The sequence below is a fragment of the Gigantopelta aegis genome, chromosome 8 (genome assembly GCF_016097555.1).
Source record: "Gigantopelta aegis isolate Gae_Host chromosome 8, Gae_host_genome, whole genome shotgun sequence".
NCBI classification, from domain to species: domain Eukaryota; kingdom Metazoa; phylum Mollusca; class Gastropoda; order Neomphalida; family Peltospiridae; genus Gigantopelta; species Gigantopelta aegis.
Genome location: NC_054706.1, coordinates 27562170 through 27581825, shown reverse-complemented (window position 1 = coordinate 27581825; position 19656 = coordinate 27562170). Strand labels below are relative to the sequence as shown.

General features: G+C 37.8%; 1 protein-coding gene across 1 annotated transcript; it reads right to left on the bottom strand.

Moving 5' to 3' along the window:
• Nucleotides 1–307: 307 nt before the first annotated feature.
• LOC121379594 (transmembrane protein 26-like) lies at nt 308–14149 on the bottom strand. The gene is made up of 4 exons (XM_041508242.1): nt 13953–14149; nt 6379–6520; nt 2805–3132; nt 308–774 (listed from the first exon to the last, which is right to left on the bottom strand). Exons 1-4 carry the CDS (start codon nt 14147–14149, stop codon nt 308–310), a joined length of 1134 nt encoding a protein of 377 aa, XP_041364176.1.
• Between the last annotated feature and the right edge of the window lie 5507 nt (nt 14150–19656).

The window sequence follows — 19656 nt, the reverse complement described above, 5'->3', positions numbered from 1 at the left end:
TCACGGCAACCCCCCCCCCCAAAAAAAAAACAACCCCACACACCCCCCCCAAAAAACCCCAACCCAATAACAATTGCGTTGACTACTGAATCCAACATAGACACAACATGTAGCAATCTTGTTTTTTTCATGTCTAAAGAAATAACAAAATGTTTCTTGCTACCTTTCGACTTTGATGACGTATGACAGTGGTCTGCAATACAAATAAAACACTTAACAAGGCTTCAACACAGAACTCTCCAATAACAATCGCGTCGACTATTGAGTCCAAAACTTGCACATCATGTAGCAATATTTCCCTTTCTTTTCATATGTCTAAAGAAATAACCGAAAGTTTCTTGCTTCCTTTTGAATTTGAGGACGGCTGCCTACGATAATCATTTCGTTCGAAAACCGAATCATTCGGCGACATTTGACCATTGACCCCATTTCTCTGTTCGCTGATCACGGAGCTTGTAGAATTGCGAGGAAGTCTTCTGGGCCAGAGTTGTGATTTCCTGGGCCTAGTCACAATGTCCTCTTTGGGAGAATCCTCGTCCTCTTTGTCAAAGCACATCACGAACAGACGGTACAGCAGCAGTCCTATGATAAAGAGGTTCTTGCATGTGAAAAAGATGATGCTGTAGGTGATGAGTCGGTGTGCTATCATGGCGTAGAGGCGAATCGACAGGTAGGGTCCATCCTGACAGCAGAACGTCAGAACCAGACTCCACAGTTCCGTTCTGAAGCAGCCGACAACACACGATTCCTTGTGCTCGACAAGATCTTCTGAACCTGGATAAATATAAGAGAAACATTTTTCTTATTTTAAATAATAGTATAGGCTATTCAAGACCTTTATATCCTTGTCATCGGCAACATCTGAACCTGGAGAAATATGACAACTAGCGAATTCTCTATTTTAAATAATATTATCGGCTATTCAAGAATTTGATATCATTGTTATCGGCAAGATCTTCTAAACCTGGAGAAGTATAAGAGGATTTTATATCCTTGCCATCATCAAGATCTGAACTTGAAGAAATATAACAACTAACAATTTGTCTATTTTAAATAATATCATCGGCTATTCAAGACTTTTATATCCTTGTCATCGGCAACATCTGAACCTGAAGAAATGTAAGAGAAATATTTGTATATTTTAAATAATATCATCGGCTATTCAAGACCTTTATATACTTGTCATCGGCAACATCTGAAACTGGAGAAATATAAGCGAAATATTTATCTAACAGCACCACCGAACATTTCTATTTTAAATAATATTACCGGCTATTCAGTACCTTTATATCTTTGTCATCGGCAATATTTGAACCTGGCTAAATACAAGAGAAATATTAAATTTGTCCAACAGCACCGCCGGACATTTTTATTTTAAATAATATTTTATCGGCTATTCAGTACCTTTAACGATGCGAGAGGAATGAAATTTCCAGTAAAGGATCTCCTCGAGTGTGGCTGTCCTCCTATAGACGAGGCACTACTAGATAGAATCAACCACTATTTTGCCAAATGCCCATTCGACTCTGCATCATGCAAAAAAAATGCGTGGTTACGGGTTTTTTCGTTCAGATTCAAGACATTTAACGCCTAGAATGGTTGACTGTGGTCAAGATCAGACCTGTTTTAACACATGTACACACTAGTTTTAAAATGATGGAAAAGTCTGATTCAAAATGTCTCAGAATGCACCCAAGACCATTTACGTTGCTGTTGTCAGTTTTAATCATCATTTATATTAATCATGTAATCAATCGGAAGCCTTTCTAGTCATCCTGATGTTTGTAACAAATCAAAATCTATCTTGAGAACTAAAGTAAGGGACTAGAACAAAATTCCAACAAATTTATTTTAAATAATTAAGTGCAAATTGTAAATTGTAGGTAGGAGATTGTGCAAGGTGGGGGTCTGGACTGAGTTGGTCATGTTCCCACGGAAAATACATTTTAAGAAAAGGAAAATTTGCGGACGTTGGACCCAATGTGCTAATGTGCCTGATATGACAGTTGTCACCAAATTAGCAACATGCCAATGAATTTCACTTTAATAATGAACTGTTGAGTGTAAAACTCTGGGGTTTTAGACTCGTTTGTGATTAGATATCAGGTATATTTTCTGTATACTTTCTGGCAAACAGCAATTGAACATCACATAGCAAGGTCTTTAATTGCCCAGCAATGGATCACTCGCCATATGCCCAGAAGGAAAGGACGGTGCAATGGTAACTTGGCGCTATATATATATATATATGCGAGTCTTGTGCTGCCCTATAGGAGAGGCGGGACGTAGACAGGTGGTAAAACGCTCGCCTTATGTGCGGTCGATCTAGGATCGATGCCCGTCAGTGGGCCCGTTGGACTATTTATCGTTCCGGTCAGTGCACCACAACTGGCATATTAAAGGCCGTGGTATGTGCTATCATGTCAGTTGGATGGTACATATAAAATATCCCTTGCTAGTAATTTATTTAACGACGCACTCAACACATTTTATTTACGGTTATATAGCGTCAGACATATGGTTGAGGAACACACAGATATTGAGAGAGAAAACCCGCTGTCGCCACTTCATGGGCTACTCTTACGATTAGCAGCAAGGGATCTTTTATATGCACCATCCCACAGACAGAATAGTACATATCACGGCATTTGTTAGACCAGTTGTGGAGCACTGGCTGGAACGATAAATAGTCCAATGGGTCCACTGGCGGAGAAGATCGATCCTAGACCGACCGCACATCAAGCAAATGCTTTACCACCGGGCTACGTCCCGCCCCGGCTGTAAATGGGGTCGTTACTACTAACCTGAAGGAGTTACTCTGCTCTTGGTTTTTGACTTCGACTTCTTCGTGGCCGTGAGAACCACGCTGAACTGGATCAGACTGATCGTCCAGATGCCGAGGATCCCGAACGTCAAGAGTCGGTCCTGTCTCACGGGGGACTCCTCGAACAGGACGAACAGTTCCATGTTGTCTGACCCCATGCCGATGTACACGAACAGGAGCTGGGAGAGTTGATCACGAGACAGCCCGCCTCTTGGTAGCAGCCAGCGTCCCAGAATCATGAGAAAGAGCATGGACTGTTCGATGACGGACACCCAGATATCTGGGTTCAAAGTGATTGGCAAAGTTACCTGTGGAGGAGCAAAGAAAGAAGAAACAATATATTAAAGGCATTGGATGTAGCAGGGAAGTAAACTGACCAATCAGCGTTGTGTTACACACGTGTTTAAAAAAAACATGTTTGACACCTGCGTATGTTGTTGACAAGTTTTTAAAATGAAATAGTATTTTCCATCACCTACATGCATTTCTGTGTACCGAGTATGAATACAAGCCTGGGGTGTAATAACTTCCTAGCAACCGAGAAACGGAAAACCAGGTATATATAGTTTGTGCTTCAAAAATATCTTAACTAGGGGTTATATTTTTGAAGCACAAAATATGGACTGGTTATTATCACTGTATGTGATTCACCCATGACAGTTCTTGTTCTCCGCTGTTTTGAATTTATGTTAATATGGTAAACAGTGTATTATGATGTACTTCCCTGCTACCTGTAGGATTGGGTTGATCTACGGAATAACCCCAACAGAAATATTACCTCAAATATATCTCCCCACCATCCCCTTAAACAAATTATTTAAGCCATTTATGATTGACTTGATATATTTAAAAGCACACTTGCAGTGAGATAGAAGGAAAGTAGAAAATGTTTTATTTAAAGACACACTCAACTCATTTTATTTACGGTCATATGGCGTCGGACATATTAACACAGCGTATTTTCTTAGTTTTGTTTGTGGATTTGAATGAATACAGAAGTCTCAAGTTGGTGATGTAGTTTCTTGTATTTTACTTTCCAAACATGAAATATGATTAATAAATTACCAACATGGTGATACAGATAAAATATATATTGTCTAAGCTCTTAGGTGAACGACAGAGTTGACACTGCGACTGAGACCCCAAGGTGGGCCCTTGGGTCTCCCTCTTCGGTCTATCTGCGGGTCTCTATACTTTCATGTATGGAAAAACTAATATTTATAAGATAGACATGTTTGTTGACTCGTAATTGCCATGGATTTTAGTCCTTAGGTAGCACCAATTAAATTGCATTGTATCAGATTGCTCGTTACATATTTAATTAGGTCTTGACACTAATTGGTTTGATTGGCAAATCGCTAAGTGGATACCATGGCAGACGTCAGATTACCAATTAACTAATTCTAAGTAATGCACTTGTAAAAGTAAGATATAATCCGTATTGTTATAAAGTTGACATTTAGCACTGTGACAATATGGTTAAGGACCACACAGATATTGAGAGAGGAAACCCGCTGTCGCCACTTCATGGTCTACTCTTTTCGATTAGCAACAAGGGATCTTTTATATGCACCATCCCACAAACAGGATAGTACATACCACGGTCTTTGTTACACCAGTTTTTGGAGCACTGGCTGGAAAGAGAAATAGCCCAATGGGTCCACCGACGGGAATCGATCCTAGATCGATCACGCATCAGGCGAACGCTGTACCACTGAGCTACGTTCTGCCCCTGCACTGAGATAGATGGCTGTTCTTTTTCAATTTATGGCACTGATATTTTGAGGAGTATAGTCATAGACATGTTAATAATATTATGATATATTATTGATATTGTTAGCTAATTTAGCGAGGTCATCCAAGACGCCAATATTTCATGACGCTAAATTTAAAGAGAAATACAAGAAACTGTTCCAAAACACAAAGTGTGCGATTGTTTTGTCTGTGATTAACTGAAGGCACAACAATAGTTACATACCATTGATTAAACCAAAAGGATAGCAAATAACAATAATTAGTTAGCATGCACATTACTGCACTTTTCTACTAAATTCAAGATGTATGTAAGCTGCATAACGTCAAGATTCGCCAAAAACATTATTTCAGCTGATCCTACAACTTAAACGTATTAATTTTTTAGTTTCTGATATGATGACCTTCCTAAAGGTCTATGTCGCTAATATGTCACTTTGTTTGGATTTGGCTAAAATCGCTAATATTTTATGATTTACAATAAGTCGGCATACAGTTGGAAAGATGACTTACGGAGAAAAACCGTTATGTTGCTTTATTAATCTTTGGGTGAGGACCAGAACTAAAATAAGGATCCAGCATTAACAACATAATGACTGCAGTGAGGGGGGGGGGGGGGGGTGGTGCAAGATTTTACCAGGGAGAGGGTGAAACGTTTAAAAAGGCACCAGCAGTATTGAGGGAGGATGTAACGTTAAATAGAGCACCTACAATAGTTAAAAATACACTAAAATGCATTATATATATGACAATCTCCCCCCCCCCCCCCCCCCCACAAACAAAAAAACAAGAAGCCGACGAAGGTATTGTATATGAAATTCGAGGGGGTTACGCATCACAGCACCCTCCCCTTGGATCCGCCAATAGCAGTGGCCCATCGAATCTCTTCAACACTGGAAAAGACACCTCATTCCACCGTACAGACTGTACTACTGGGGTAAGTTCAGCCAGTCGTTTATTGCTAACGCTTGCTAGACTGATTTTTACGCTACACGTTAAACTGAATGACCACTTCGGGAACCAGTCTGAACTAAGCCCTGAGCTAGTCAAGTAGTCCACGAACGTTAACATCGCTCAACGAAAGGCAGGTGTAGCTTGCGAAAGAGAAGAGTTAAACTTTTAGTTTGTTTAACGACACAACTAGAGCACATTAATCATCGACTATTGGGTGCCAAACATTTGGTAATTGTGATATATAGTCTCATAGAGGAAACCCACTACATGTTTCCATTAATAGCAAGGGATATTTGATATGCATCAAGTCTCACAGAAAATATAGCACATACCACGGCCTTTAATATACCAGTCATGGTGCACTGGCTGGAACGATAAATAGCCCAATGAGCCCACCGACGGGGATCGATCCTAGACCGGTGTAAAGAGAATTTAAATCCGGTAAGAATACAAGTCCTAGAAGAAGAAGAAGGAGGAGGGGAAAAAAACCCGCTTAAAAATAAACCATGTATGAAAGTCCGGGTAGGACTATGGTTTCTAAGATATGGAGGTTCGATAGGACTACTCTTTCCGTCCGTATAGTACCACATAGGACCTCAGCTCCACCTAGCCCGAGTACCCTGACGGGTAAGAGAGATAGATGGACTTTTGGACAGTTAACAGTTTGAGAGCGTTGATAACTGTCCAAATATCCGTCTAGCTCTCTCACCGTCAGAGTACTCGGGCTAGGTTCCCAAGGACCTGCGTTCCCTTTACACCGGTCTACCACTTTACCACTGGTCTACGTCCGGCCCCGTGAAAGATAAAGAAGGTGAACAATAATTTTTAAAAACCCAGGTTTTACGTACCCCTTGAAACGTGGACAGACCAACGCTCTGTGTTATATTCTGATCGTTAAAGATCTTGTTGTAAGCCTCCAGGCGATCCAGCTCTAGGATGTATATCGCTGGAACGGTGCAGATCAGGTAAAACAGGAAGCAGGGACAGAACCTAAAATGGAAGGAATTTGGTTTAAAGGCGCAGACGCTAGTTTCAGCTCGCGAAAATGTAATACTAAATTTAGATAATCTACAAACCTACAACGCATTTGGATAAGGTTATAACAGAGAGAAGCTAAAGTCTGTGATGGTTAAACAGGGAAATACCGTCAAAAATAACAATACCTTGTCTCGATAACCATTACTGGACTATTCAAAATTTACGAAATGTAAGTACTCCTAATTTAAATATAAAAAACGGCTCTAACAGTGAAAAATACATCGTAGTGTTTAAAAACTAGGGTTTGTCTCTTTAACGAGAAGGCCAGCATGTTGTTTCAAAAGACTGTAGCCAATGTAAAGTGTTTCTAACCAATATTCATTTCATTGCAACTTATTTTCGTATTTATATCCAATTAAGGTTCAAGCACGCTGTCTTGGGCACACACTTCAGCTATCTGGGCTGTCTGTCCAGGCCAGTGGCTTAGTTGTTAAGTTGTTAGTGGTTAATGAGAGAGAAGAGGGTGTAGTGGTCTTACACCTACCCACTGAGTCGTTAAAACTCGCTCTGGGTGGGAGCCGGTACCTGGCTGCGAACCTTGTACCTACCAGCCTTATGTCCGTTGGCTTAACCACGACACCACGAGGCCGGTTGTGGACAGCTCATAGACAAGTCGGACGAAACTGACAGAACAGTTGTTGTTGTTGTTTAAAGTTTGTTTTGTTTAACGACACCACTAGAGCACACTGATTTCTTAATCATCGACTATTGGATGTCAAGCATTTGATAATTCTGAATGAATGAATGAATGAATGTATGAACGAATGAATGAATGAATGAATGTTTAATGTATTAAGATAATGAGTCATAGACGCAGGGTGATAGATGAGAAAGATGAATGACGTGAGAGTCAGCCAACCAATAGAGCATTTTTACAACTGCAATTACGTAACCCCTTTCCCGCCTCTTTGATGTGTCCCTTTATATGACTTTTAAAAAAACCTCCAATATACAACACTGAATTGCGCTGCAAGCGCTTGCTAGACTGAGTTTTACACTACACGTTAAACTGAATAACCACTTCAGGAACCATGGCAGTGGCGGATCCAGAAAATCCATTTGGGGGGGGGGGGGGGGCAATGACATGAGGCGGAATGCCAATGGAATTTTAGGGGAGGTTTGGAGGGCATCGTCAAAAAATGAAAATTAATATATAATAAAATTATAACGGTCGCAAAATTTAGGGGGGCGGGCCCCTTAGATCCGCATCTACATGGCCAGTCAAAATAATTGTTTGCAAGCGTTTTAAAGAAAAAATGGTTGGCTGAACGAAGGCCAGGAAACGCTCAGTTACCACGAAGGGTATTCATTTCAACTGCATTAAGAGAGCGGTCCATTGGGCTATTTCTCGTTCCAGCCAGTGCACCACGGCTGGCATATCAAAGACCGTGATATGTGCTATCCTGTCCGTGGGATGATGAATATAAGAGATCCATTGCTGCATTAAGACAAATATAGAGAGTTTCCTCTCCAACACTATATGTCAAAATTACCAAATGTTTGACATCCAATAGCCGATGATTAATAAATCAATTTGCTCTAGTGGTATCGTTAAACAAAACAAACTATAACTTTAACTTTAAGAACGGTTATATGTTATTTAAACTTTATAACAAACAGGATAGCACGTACCAGCTGAACACCCGAAACAATGGGTTGTATTATTTGTTTAATTTTAAAAGAGAACTGAATGTTTTGGGGTTTGTTTTAAGTAAAAAGAAAGAAGAAGATGTCACAAATGTATATTCAAATATGCGAAGATATGTGTAACATCCTCAGCTTATTATTAATTTGAAGAAAATATTATATGGGATGAGGATGGACATTGTATTGAAAACACACAGAGAGACACACATATACACACATACACATGCAAAGAAAGAAAGAAAGAAAGGAAAGAAAGAAAGAAAGACAAAAAAAGTCTATAAGCAATCCCCCAGAAAAAAAAGACACGAGTTATGGATCTTATGAAACACTCCACCCGCCCCGGTTCTGATGATTTCTAGATCAATCGATACTTACAAAACTGAACATCAATTTGGGTATCTGATCATGCATTAAGTTCAGTTAAATTACTGAATCGCATCAGGTGCGAAATACACAAATACTTGTTCACCTTTTGAAACTCGACGTATGTATATAATTACCATTGGTTTTATTCACATATATAATTAATACCATTAACCGTGAGTACAGAATACTAGTAAAATTAGTCACCTGTGGCTTGTCTTGCTTTGTTATCATACGTTATGAATTATGTACATACCCTTGGGCCTTTGGGCGTAGTAAAAACAAACACACGCAAACACGCAGAGAGAGAGAGAGAGAGAGAGAGAGAGAGAGAGAGAGAGAGAGAGAGAGAGAGAGAGAGAGAGAGAGAGGAGAGAGGGGGGGGAGACACACAGAGACAGAGACAGACAGAGACACAGAGGGAAACAAACAAAAAGAGAGAAAGAGACAGGCGCACAGAGAGAGAGAGAGAGAGAGAGAGAGAGAGAGAGAGAGAGAGAGAGAGAGAGAGACACACACAGAGACAGAGACAGACAGAGACACAGAGGGAAACAAACAAAAAGAGAGAAAGAGACAGGCGCAGAGAGAGAGAGAGAGAGAGAGAGAGAGAGAGAGAGAGAGAGAGAGAGAGAGAGAGAGATGGAGGGAATGGAGAGAGAGAAAGAGAGAGACGGACCCAAAGAGAGAGACAGAGAGCGAAACAAAGATAAAAAGAGACAAAGAGACAGTCGCAGAGAGAGAGAGAGAGAGAGAGAGAGAGAGAGAGAGAGAGAGAGAGAGAGAGAGCAGAGAGCAGAGACAGAGCAAGCCAGCCAGATAGACATACAAAGACAAGTGTAATTAAAGAATAATAGTATTTTTTTCTCGCATTTCGATCTGTTATCTGGTATCTATGAACTATAATCGAAGCTTTTTTATTTGGTACTCCCAGGGAATAAAAGATATGATTACAAAACATAAATGACATTGCTATCAGTCCATTAACGAAAGGGGTTCTGTTTGGAATCAAACACAGGTACCCGAGCGACTGCGTTTACTCTCATAAACATTTGTTAATAGATCAGAATTACAGTATTGTAACTCGTGGACAACGTTGATGATTCTAAATAATACATGTACATAATGACGTTCCACTTTCTGAAGTTAAATAGCGGAAAGCGTATGCAGCGCATAATATTGAGAACTTGCACGAAATACCCCTGCGTGTGCTGTAACCTCACCGTGGTGCAGGGGTGTAACATTCTCTTTGAGAATGGCCAATACAGCACACAATTGAAGTTTTGAGTAAAATTCAGTATCCGTAAAATTCGGTGATATTTGTGTTTTTGCACAGTTCTTTACACTGTTTTTGTTTGTCTTGATTTTTATATTGATGTTGATCATCACTTTATTTATTTGCATTACCATAGTTTGACACCCAATAGCCGATGTATTTTTCGTGCTGGGGTGTCGTTAAACATTTATTCATTCATTCATTCATTCAATGCACGAAATACCAGCTTATTGTGTTATTTATTAATGACAGAAATTCATTTGTATACATAGTTTGCTTTTAAAATGCGCATGATACAAAACGTAATGTCAAACAAAGAAGAAGGAAAAAGCTATACTATCACGAAACTATTCAATGCACAAAACGTACTAAAACGATGGTTGATTGACTCCCTATTTTCTCTTATTATAGCTCGTTAGCTTTTGTTCTGTGTGCGCGCGGCTGCACACACACACACACACACACATGCAGACACACACACAGACACATACGCAGACACACACGCACACGCACATACGCACAGACACACACTTATACACACACTCTCTCTCACACACACACTTACACACACACACATACTTACACACACGGAGACACACGCACACACACACACAAACACACTTACACACACTCACACACAGACTGACACACACACTTACACAAACACATACACACACACATACACACACACACAGGCACACACACACTTGTAAAGTGTAAATTGTCAATTTAGTCAATATTTTTCGCGTGTGTGTGTGTGAGAGAGAGAGAGAGAGAGAGAGAGAGAGAGAGAGAGAGAGAGAGAGAGAGAGAGAGAGAGAGAGAGAGAGAGAGAAGGGGGAGTGAGAGAGAATGCGTGTTTTACAAATAAGTGTGTAAGTAAACATTTTATGAACTTTCTGTCGCTATGGAGCGGGCGAGACACATATTATATGCGCTAAAAAAAAGTAATAAAATAAAAACAAAATAAAACAAATAAAACAAATAACCAAAAAAATCGCCACCAATTTATCTAGGTCGTTTTGATTTGGAATTGGCAACTTCTGTACGACAATTGTGCGTACAATATTGTTACGATACCACTGGCGTAACCAGGATTTTATATTGGGGGGGGGGGGGGGGGGGGGGGGGGGGAGACCCATATTGAGTTTAATAGATAGTTGTTTTTAAGTTTGATTGGGTAATAAATTGTGTTATCTGTTATTGGCAGAATTTCATTGTGATACATAGCTTACTTTTCAGTGTGACCCGGAATCTTTGTATCAGATTCCAAGTCGTTTCGCCCTAAAACCAGTTCGAACGCTGCGTTTAACAAAATAAAAAATTAGGGCGAATCAAACATGGGGCGAAACGAACACAGTTAGAGGTACGAATCAACCCTGTTCAAAACGACTCGGGTGAAATAGTAATAAATGCGAAACGACCTGTTACCCGAGAGAACACTTAATGTTGAGAAACACCCAAAACAAAGTTGTACCATTTAGAAGCTACTCAATACTTACTAATGTGGTAAAACGATGTTTTATGTTGTCTTGTATTATAGCACCTTTGTAATTATAATTTTATATTGCATTACATGGTTTCTGCCAGAAAGAAAGGTTTGTGTATGGCGCTATGGAATTGAATATTTACAATGTGTACGCTGAATGCAACCGCAGTCGACAAGGTGTATGAGCCCCCTCCCCACCTCCGAAAGAAAATGGGTTGCGTTTAGGGTTAGGGTTAGGGTTAAGAAAATCATACAGTAATGATAAGTTTTGTCAAAAGGTTAAGTTAAAATAATAAAATCTGCAAAACAATTTGGGTATGGCGCTATACCCGTTTTACCCTCTGGCAGAAACCTGCATTTAATGGCAGAATATAAAAATGCAAGATTTAAATAAAAACACAGTGTAAAGGGTGTATACTACCAAATCAAATCCCATAGACGACAATAGTAACATATGTGGCTAAAACTCCTACCTGTAGCGTATCAATCAACATAAACGCCACGGATATAAATACTACTACCCTTCACACTTAAAGTGAATCAGAAAAAATGGGGGGTCAAGCTGCTAGTTCCTTACAAAATTCGAGCACAAGGCTACTTGACACATTGGTACTAGATGAAATAAAATTGCTTATTTGTTTTGCCCAGATGAAACTATTATTTTTCACAACCAACACACTCACATTTATAACCAATCACAGGACTTGTGGTGTTCACTTCTCTATCAAAAGTTGGGTGCACCTCGAACTTTGACCCAGCTGGAAGTTATTTGGTTTAGTAATACCTAAAGAACTGTGCAAAAATACAAATATCACAGATAGATACTGACTTTTATTCAAATTTTAATTGTATTGCGAAGAAAACAAGGGGATTTGTGCTGTACTGGCCATTCTCAAAGAGAATGTTACACCCCTGCACCACGGTGAGGTTACAACACGCGCAGGGGTGTAACACACTTAGGCCGAATACAAGTTAAGTTTTATTACAAATTTAAGCCACGTTCCAACTCTATTTAATATGATAACACTAGTGGTAATATTTTCTCAGTTCCCAATTTACTTAATTAACGTTTTTTTCTTTCATAAACCTTATTTAATAAGAATAAAACATATATAACCTGAACTGTATATTTAATATACACGATAATACGTCTATCCATATAATCGATCGATATAATCTATCCAGATTTAATTGCTTCATCGCGTTAATCGTTTCATATGGTAGCTATCAAGAGTTAAGACATTCACTGCTGAGAGTAACAGACCTTACGATTAACTTTAGCCTGCTGAATTTAACAGTCCCAAACTCAAATAATTATATAGTCACGGAAAAAGGTTCGTCTGCAGGTATTGCAAGATATATACAAGGTATATGTCTAATTCGTTATCAGGAAATTATTTATTTATTATCATAATTATAATGCGTCATCATCTTAAACAAATTTCAATCATTTACAAACGTTGCAGGTGGTAGGTGATCTTTTTATTTGGTGCACAGGAAAAAATTTCTTTGGGTATATAAATGTATCTAATTATAATAAAAAATCAATAGGTTACTACGGTGCATTCTCGTAAACAGTCTACACAACAGTAACGCAGACAGAATCGCCTTGAAGGGGAAGTTAAGGGAAGCCAGTTTAGGGATGTGAGATGTCTTGCAACTGGAAATCATTGTTTTGGTAATTCGAGGACAAGTTTCAGCAAAACCTAAAAGTTTAACTTCGGGTATTTCATATATTAAAAAAACAAATTAAAAAGAACATCCCATGAGACATATCTCAAACTACAACAATCCAATACACGAATGTATACAGACACGCACGCACGCGCACACATTCAAAGCAATAAAATTATGTACACATGCATATTGAGTACATTATTATTATTTTTTTTTTTTTTTTTTTTTTTTTTTATTATTATTATTTTTTTAATTGTTTATTGCCCCAAAATACATTGGTAGTGTTAGGATTTGAGTACATTATTAATAATAATGTACCTACTGGGTACATCGTCCATAAACGGTATTAATTTAACTAGTGATCACACGTAGTATGTGAATACAGGTTCTGCTTTACAATGCTAGAAACCACCATGGAATAATATTAAGAGTGGACAAGGTTCACAGCTTGAACGTTGGCAAACATCCACAAGTAACAAGCACATATTATGGCGTTTAGAGAGACAAGGATTGGGATGTAGTGCATATGGTTGGAATTGGATATACAGACGATAATATCAGAACAGAGAAGTATGACAGAGACGTAAGACAGTGAAGGAATGAAAGCAGCAGTAAAAGTGTAAACAACAAGAACAACAAACCTACATCCAACACACACACACAGCCAAATAAATAAATAAATAATGATAATAATAATAATAATAATAATAATAAAAATCCAAGCAAATATAAAGATATAAATAAAAAGAACAAAAACACACACAAAACAAAAACCAATAAAATAAAATAAAGTAAAAAATATAATATAATAATAATAATAAATAATAATAATAATAATAATAATTATATATATATATATACATACATATGTAAGTATTTTTTTCTCTCTGGAAATTATTTTTTAAAAAGTAAAAAAAGAAAAAATAGGAAAATACCATTTTGCTTCTTTGCCACGCTTGACTTTGATTCTGTAAAACGTTTCGCCCAACACTAAAACGTTGAGGATGAGCAGATACCAATAAGTGCCGTTCTGCGTGACATCCGTGATGCGCCAGTAGGCGACAAACGTGTGACAGATGAGAATCAGGCGAACCACGAACGCCCAGAAGATGTCCCGTAGTGAGGATTTCATGTCTGCCGTCGGCGAGAGGCGAGAGGCGAATCAAACAGAACACAACATACAAAACTTCTTGAACAAGTGAAAGTAATTCACATCGGTTACATTTATTCTCCAATGTTTCTAAAATTCGCCGATCACAAACGTTCGTAGGCTAAGGTAGAGCACCGTAGTGTAGACAGTGTAGTGTAAAAGTCCAGTTCCTCTGTTAAGGCATCAATTAGTAATGATGTTAAATTCCAAATCCACTGTTAGGGATAAATTAGAATTTCAATAATATCCAGTTCCTGCCTTCTGGTAGTCAAACTTCGGTTCCTGTTTTAAGAGTTAAAACAGCAGAAATCATATCCCATTGTCACGGTTAATACCATTCTGACAAACACTGACTTCTAAGTTTATAGGTCTTACCATTATTCGCTAGAATAGGCTAAACCTTGAGTAACCTTATCCCCCCAAAACATGTCTTATTCGGAATCCGCCTTGCTCTTTACACTTCAACAATTATGTCGATTGTGGGATAAACACGCTTAACCAGTAATCCAGCGAGGATTTGGTAATCAAAATTTATTCCTTTCCATGTTTGTTGATTTTTACAACCTTCGATACAGCAGGTTCCCGGCTCGTCATTGTAGGGCCTACAACTTAAATCTATACACACATTAGTGACCCTTCAACTCAATGCTTAATTGTCATAGCATTGTTGTGGACTTATAGTCTTTATACCTATAAGCTGTTCCGTTTACGGCCAATAAAGATTCCAGATGTCTTGGTTTTAGTTCCGTTTCAACAATGCTAATTCTGTCGTATCCATTACAGTCCATACGCTTTGTAAAGATCGCAGTTCTTCTTGAATCGTTTAATTAAACCGCGAGTCGAATAAAACCTCAATGCAAACCTCTGTGCTGAACTCCCCATTTTTAACTTCAGCCAACACAATACTTTGATCAATCATAAAGATAAGAATCACCGTTTGTCCCCTGTCTGTAGCTTTGTTCGTTTAATTCTCGGGTGATTCCGACAACACCCTCATGTTGACCCCGTCGACAAAATGAAAACTGTTTCAAGCTTTAATGGTTATACGATTCTTGTTTCATCACGGTCAACTGACTAACCTTACTTCTCCGAGTTATTTTCTACACAAACAAACAGCAATTAGTTACGTAAGAGTTTATGATCAGACTATACTAAGTAAAAACTGAGTTGTGACAATAAGACTACAGACCAGTTCAGTTAACTCGTGGAATGTTTCGAGAACAACAGCTACAAAACTACATTCGCACTTTGTATTGTTTCATAACAATAGACGAAATGAAGAACAGGTTGGGGGCGCGCTATTTTGCCTGAAGGCACATAGAGAGAAACATAAGCCGTGGACGAAGGAGTGCCAAAATAAGCAAATAAAAGTGCAAAACACAATGCGTATTGTTATGACAATGGTAAAATACTAAGCGACCTTAAATTATTACAAGCGCCATTTATTTCATATACGAGAATATTAACATATATATATATATATATATATATAGATATATATATATATATATATATATATATATATATATATATACATGTATATATATATATATATATATATATACATATATATATATATATACATATATATATATATATATATATATATATATATATATATATATATATATATATATATATATATATATATATATATATAAGTATAACTCGGAATTTATGCAAGAACGAACGTTTCAGTGGTAACAGTCACTAAGAATCAAAAGAATATATTCGTAACCATTGCCCACTTTATGCAGTTAAGTGCTAAACTCACGTCGAAATAGATAAACATGCACTTTACAGGCTGTCGGGGATATATATATATATATATATATATATATATATATATATATATTATATATATAGATATATTAGAGAGAGAGAGAGAGAGAGAGAGAGAGAGAGAGAGAGAGAGAGAGAGAGAGAGAGAGAGAGAGAGAGAAATGTCGGACTCTGGTCAGACCAAAGTTCCAGATTAGATGCGACGATGCGGGTTTTTTTTTATAAAGCATGGATTGCATAGAAAAGGTGGATATATTTGATACCAAAATAAAGTGCATATTAAAATGGAAATCAGAATGCACGTCCTAGTTCATGCGCGATAGCATTTTGACTCCAAATGCGGCTTTTTTTTACGTCTAAGCAAGAAAAGCCCGGCAAAAATCAACATCATACCGTGGAAAATAAACTAATAATAATATTTTAAAATGTTGACGCGTAACGGTCAAAATAGACGCGCGCGCTGATCAGAGACCAGAAATTTATTTTAGTTCGCCTTATATATATAAATATTAAACAAAGGCCATATATTACATATTTAAAAACAAAATAATTACCCATTTGTGTAACGACCCAGACACTACATAATATCTATATCTATGTAATATGTATGCACCTATATCTATCTGTATTTAAACATGTGCACACACACATAAAGTTTGATAAACATTATTTGTATACACACAAGATTAATTTTAGTTTTCGTTTTCGTTCTCATGGATGGCGGGACGCACCCCAATGGTAAAGAGCTAGCCTGATGCAGAGCTCTCAAGTTGGAACTTTTGCAAGGAGTGAGATTTTGTCCGACATCGTAAATCCGAATAAACCGGCGCGGGAAGGTTCGAAATTCTGACCAATAAACAACATGGACACCTATTATTTGATTTTAATGCCTTATGGTGCTTAACCGGCAGTCGCAGGCTTGTTTGTCGGTCATTGAGATCGAATGAACAACAAAAAATATATATGTATAATTTGTTTTGCTATAATATTTAAAATGCGTGAGAAAATCATGTACTGGCGTGAGAGCGTGACACGACGTTCAAATGCGCGAGACTTGACAGCACTGCTGATGCACAGTTTATCTGGGATCGACCCCTGTCGATGGGCCCATTGGGCTATTTCTCGTTCCAGCCAGTGCAGCACGACTGATGCTATCCTGCCTGTGAGATGGTGCATATAAAAGATCCCTCGCTACTAATGAAAAAATATAGCGGTTTTTCTTTCTAAGACTACATGTTAAAATTACTAAATGGTTGACATCCATTAGCCGATGATTAATAGATCAATGTGCTCAAATGGTGTCGCTAAACAAAACATTATACACACAACATATAACATTTAAAAACAATATTTAAAAGAATGCGGTGAAGGTTGTTCTTTTTTTGAAAGTCATAGCAAGTACTAAAATAGTTGCACTATTTTATACATACTAATTACCAAGACAAAAAAAATAATTTACTCAACAATCAATCGCTTCGTTAAAAAAAAAAAAAAAAAAAAAAAAAAAAAAAAAGAAAAAAAGAAAGAAAGAAAAAAGAGAATATTTAATCATTCGCTTTGGAATTTCCTGGCAAACAGACACCAATCATCGCCCCATTTCACATATTTAGTCCCCTACCAGTCCGACCGGGGGAGATTATAGGTTTCATGTCCGTCCTTCTATGTGTCCTTCTGTCTGTCATACATACTGTTTTCCGGAAGTTTCTTTCACAAATGCCTTGATATACTGAGCTGAAATATATACAGCTTTATCACGTACTGTTACAGACCAACTTTGACTTTCATGGCGATTTACCTAGTTTTTGACAGTTATGGCCCTTGAACTTATGAGATATGAAAATGTGTTTTCCGGACTTTTTTTGGCAGTACCTCAGTATATTGAGCTGACATTTTGTGCATAGCTTTATCATGTTCTGTTATAGATCAAGTTTGACTTTCATGGCAATTTACCCATTTTCACACAGTTATGGCCGTTGAATTTAGGAAATACGAAAATTTGTTGGGCCGGGTAGGGGACATATATTGCTTTAGAATGCCTGTTTAAAAATGAATGAATGGATATTTAACGACACACCAGCATAAAAAAAAACCTACCAAAAAAGCCCATCGGCTATTGGGTGTCAGAAAAGGTAAGTATATTGAAATATTATTGATATAATTATGGAAAACCACAGTGTTAGGAAATGTGGGGAACAGTATAATGCAATACTTTAATGTCATCGATGGTAAGTATATTTTAAAACTTTGTATAGAAATTAAAGTGTTTTAAACATTTTAAAATTAATTCTGGGTGGAATTTAAAAGATTCCAAAACATTTCTATTACCAAATATATAATTTCTCGTCGGCTTGAGATGATCACACTCCAACAAAATGTGGCGCACAGTCAGTGTACACTGACAATGTTCACTCTGACGTGGAGGGTCCTTCTTTAAAACAAATGAATGCGTCAAATATGTATGGCCGATGCGGCCACGACACAAGTCTACTTCATCCTTCCTGCACCGCCTGTAGGAGGACTACCACTCTCACAGGACTGGACTGACATAATGAAGCTTGTTCGCGACCGCACTGTCCCAATCATCTTGCCAAGTCGAAAAGTTATATTGATTAATATGTTACCGACAGTCACATGGCAAATTCAAAGCAGACTTAGCAGCAACATCTGCCTTTTCATTGCACTTAATACCAACATGGCTGGGTACCCAACAAAATATAACATCTTTATTGACAAAAAATAAAAAGACACACTTTCGTATCACCATCCCAATTAAGGAATGCTCCAATTCCATGTGGTGTAAGGCATAGTCAAGCTGTGATCTGACGGAGCATAACCTTTCGTCCCGCTCCACATTTAGTCTTGCCAATAACTTTTAAAATATTTTAACACAATTTTTAACACATTTTAAATGAGGTACAAAAGATAGCCTCCTATCAAAAAATAACCCCCAGAAATTTGGTCTAGAATCGGTTTTTTTTGTGTGTGTCCAAAACAAGCTGAGGATCTAAACGGTGACCTCTTTTCCTGGCAGATATGCACACAGACAGTCTTTGACTTTGAGAATTGAAATCCATTGCCAGTTGCCCATTGTTCAGTGATACTCGTACTGGACGATTTGTATCAACCCTGAAAATCATCGACATGTAACGAGCTATCAACACCAGGTTTTAAACACTTTAGGTGATGCTATTAATTTTCACAGAAAATAAAGTCACTGACAGGATGCTACCTTGAGGCACACTCATCTCTTGGGAGAGAGAATGGGATAACGTAGATCCCACTCAAACCTTGAAAGACCTATTTAAACAAAAAAATTAGAGATAAAGTCAGGCATACGACCTCTTAGGCTCAATGGCGCTGTAATTAGTGATATGTGTTGGATCCCGCCTGTTGTGAACCAGTACCGTGGGGCAGTGTTGTTAGACTGAACACGAGATTGAACTGTCTAAATAACAACAGGATAACCTATAACATATTATTATCAGTAGGCAAAACAACTAGCAAATAAGAACAAGAAAAATTATACTTACAGAGTACTGTATAATTTGTGTAGTCTTGGTTTGGATCACTTTATTAATATTTCAAACGGACATTTGAATAAATATGTGGTTTCCACGGTGAGAAAAACTATGTTTCGAAATTTCATAGATAACTGGAAACTTTCATGAACATGGGGTAATAAACTTCGTGTTTATAGGTTGTTCAAA

What these genes read in the sequence shown, in the direction of transcription:
- LOC121379594 (XM_041508242.1), bottom strand. Translation starts at nt 14,149, where the DNA reads ATGAAATCCTCACTACGGGACATCTTCTGGGCGTTCGTGGTTCGCCTG. An exon ending in CGTGGCAAAGAAGCAAAATG is followed by an intron (nt 6,521 to 13,952) that starts GTATTTTCCTAT and finishes CTTCCATTTTAG; the next exon opens with GTTCTGTCCCTGCTTCCTGT. An exon ending in GAGCAGAGTAACTCCTTCAG is followed by an intron (nt 775 to 2,804) that starts GTTAGTAGTAAC and finishes ATATTTATCCAG; the next exon opens with GTTCAGAAGATCTTGTCGAG.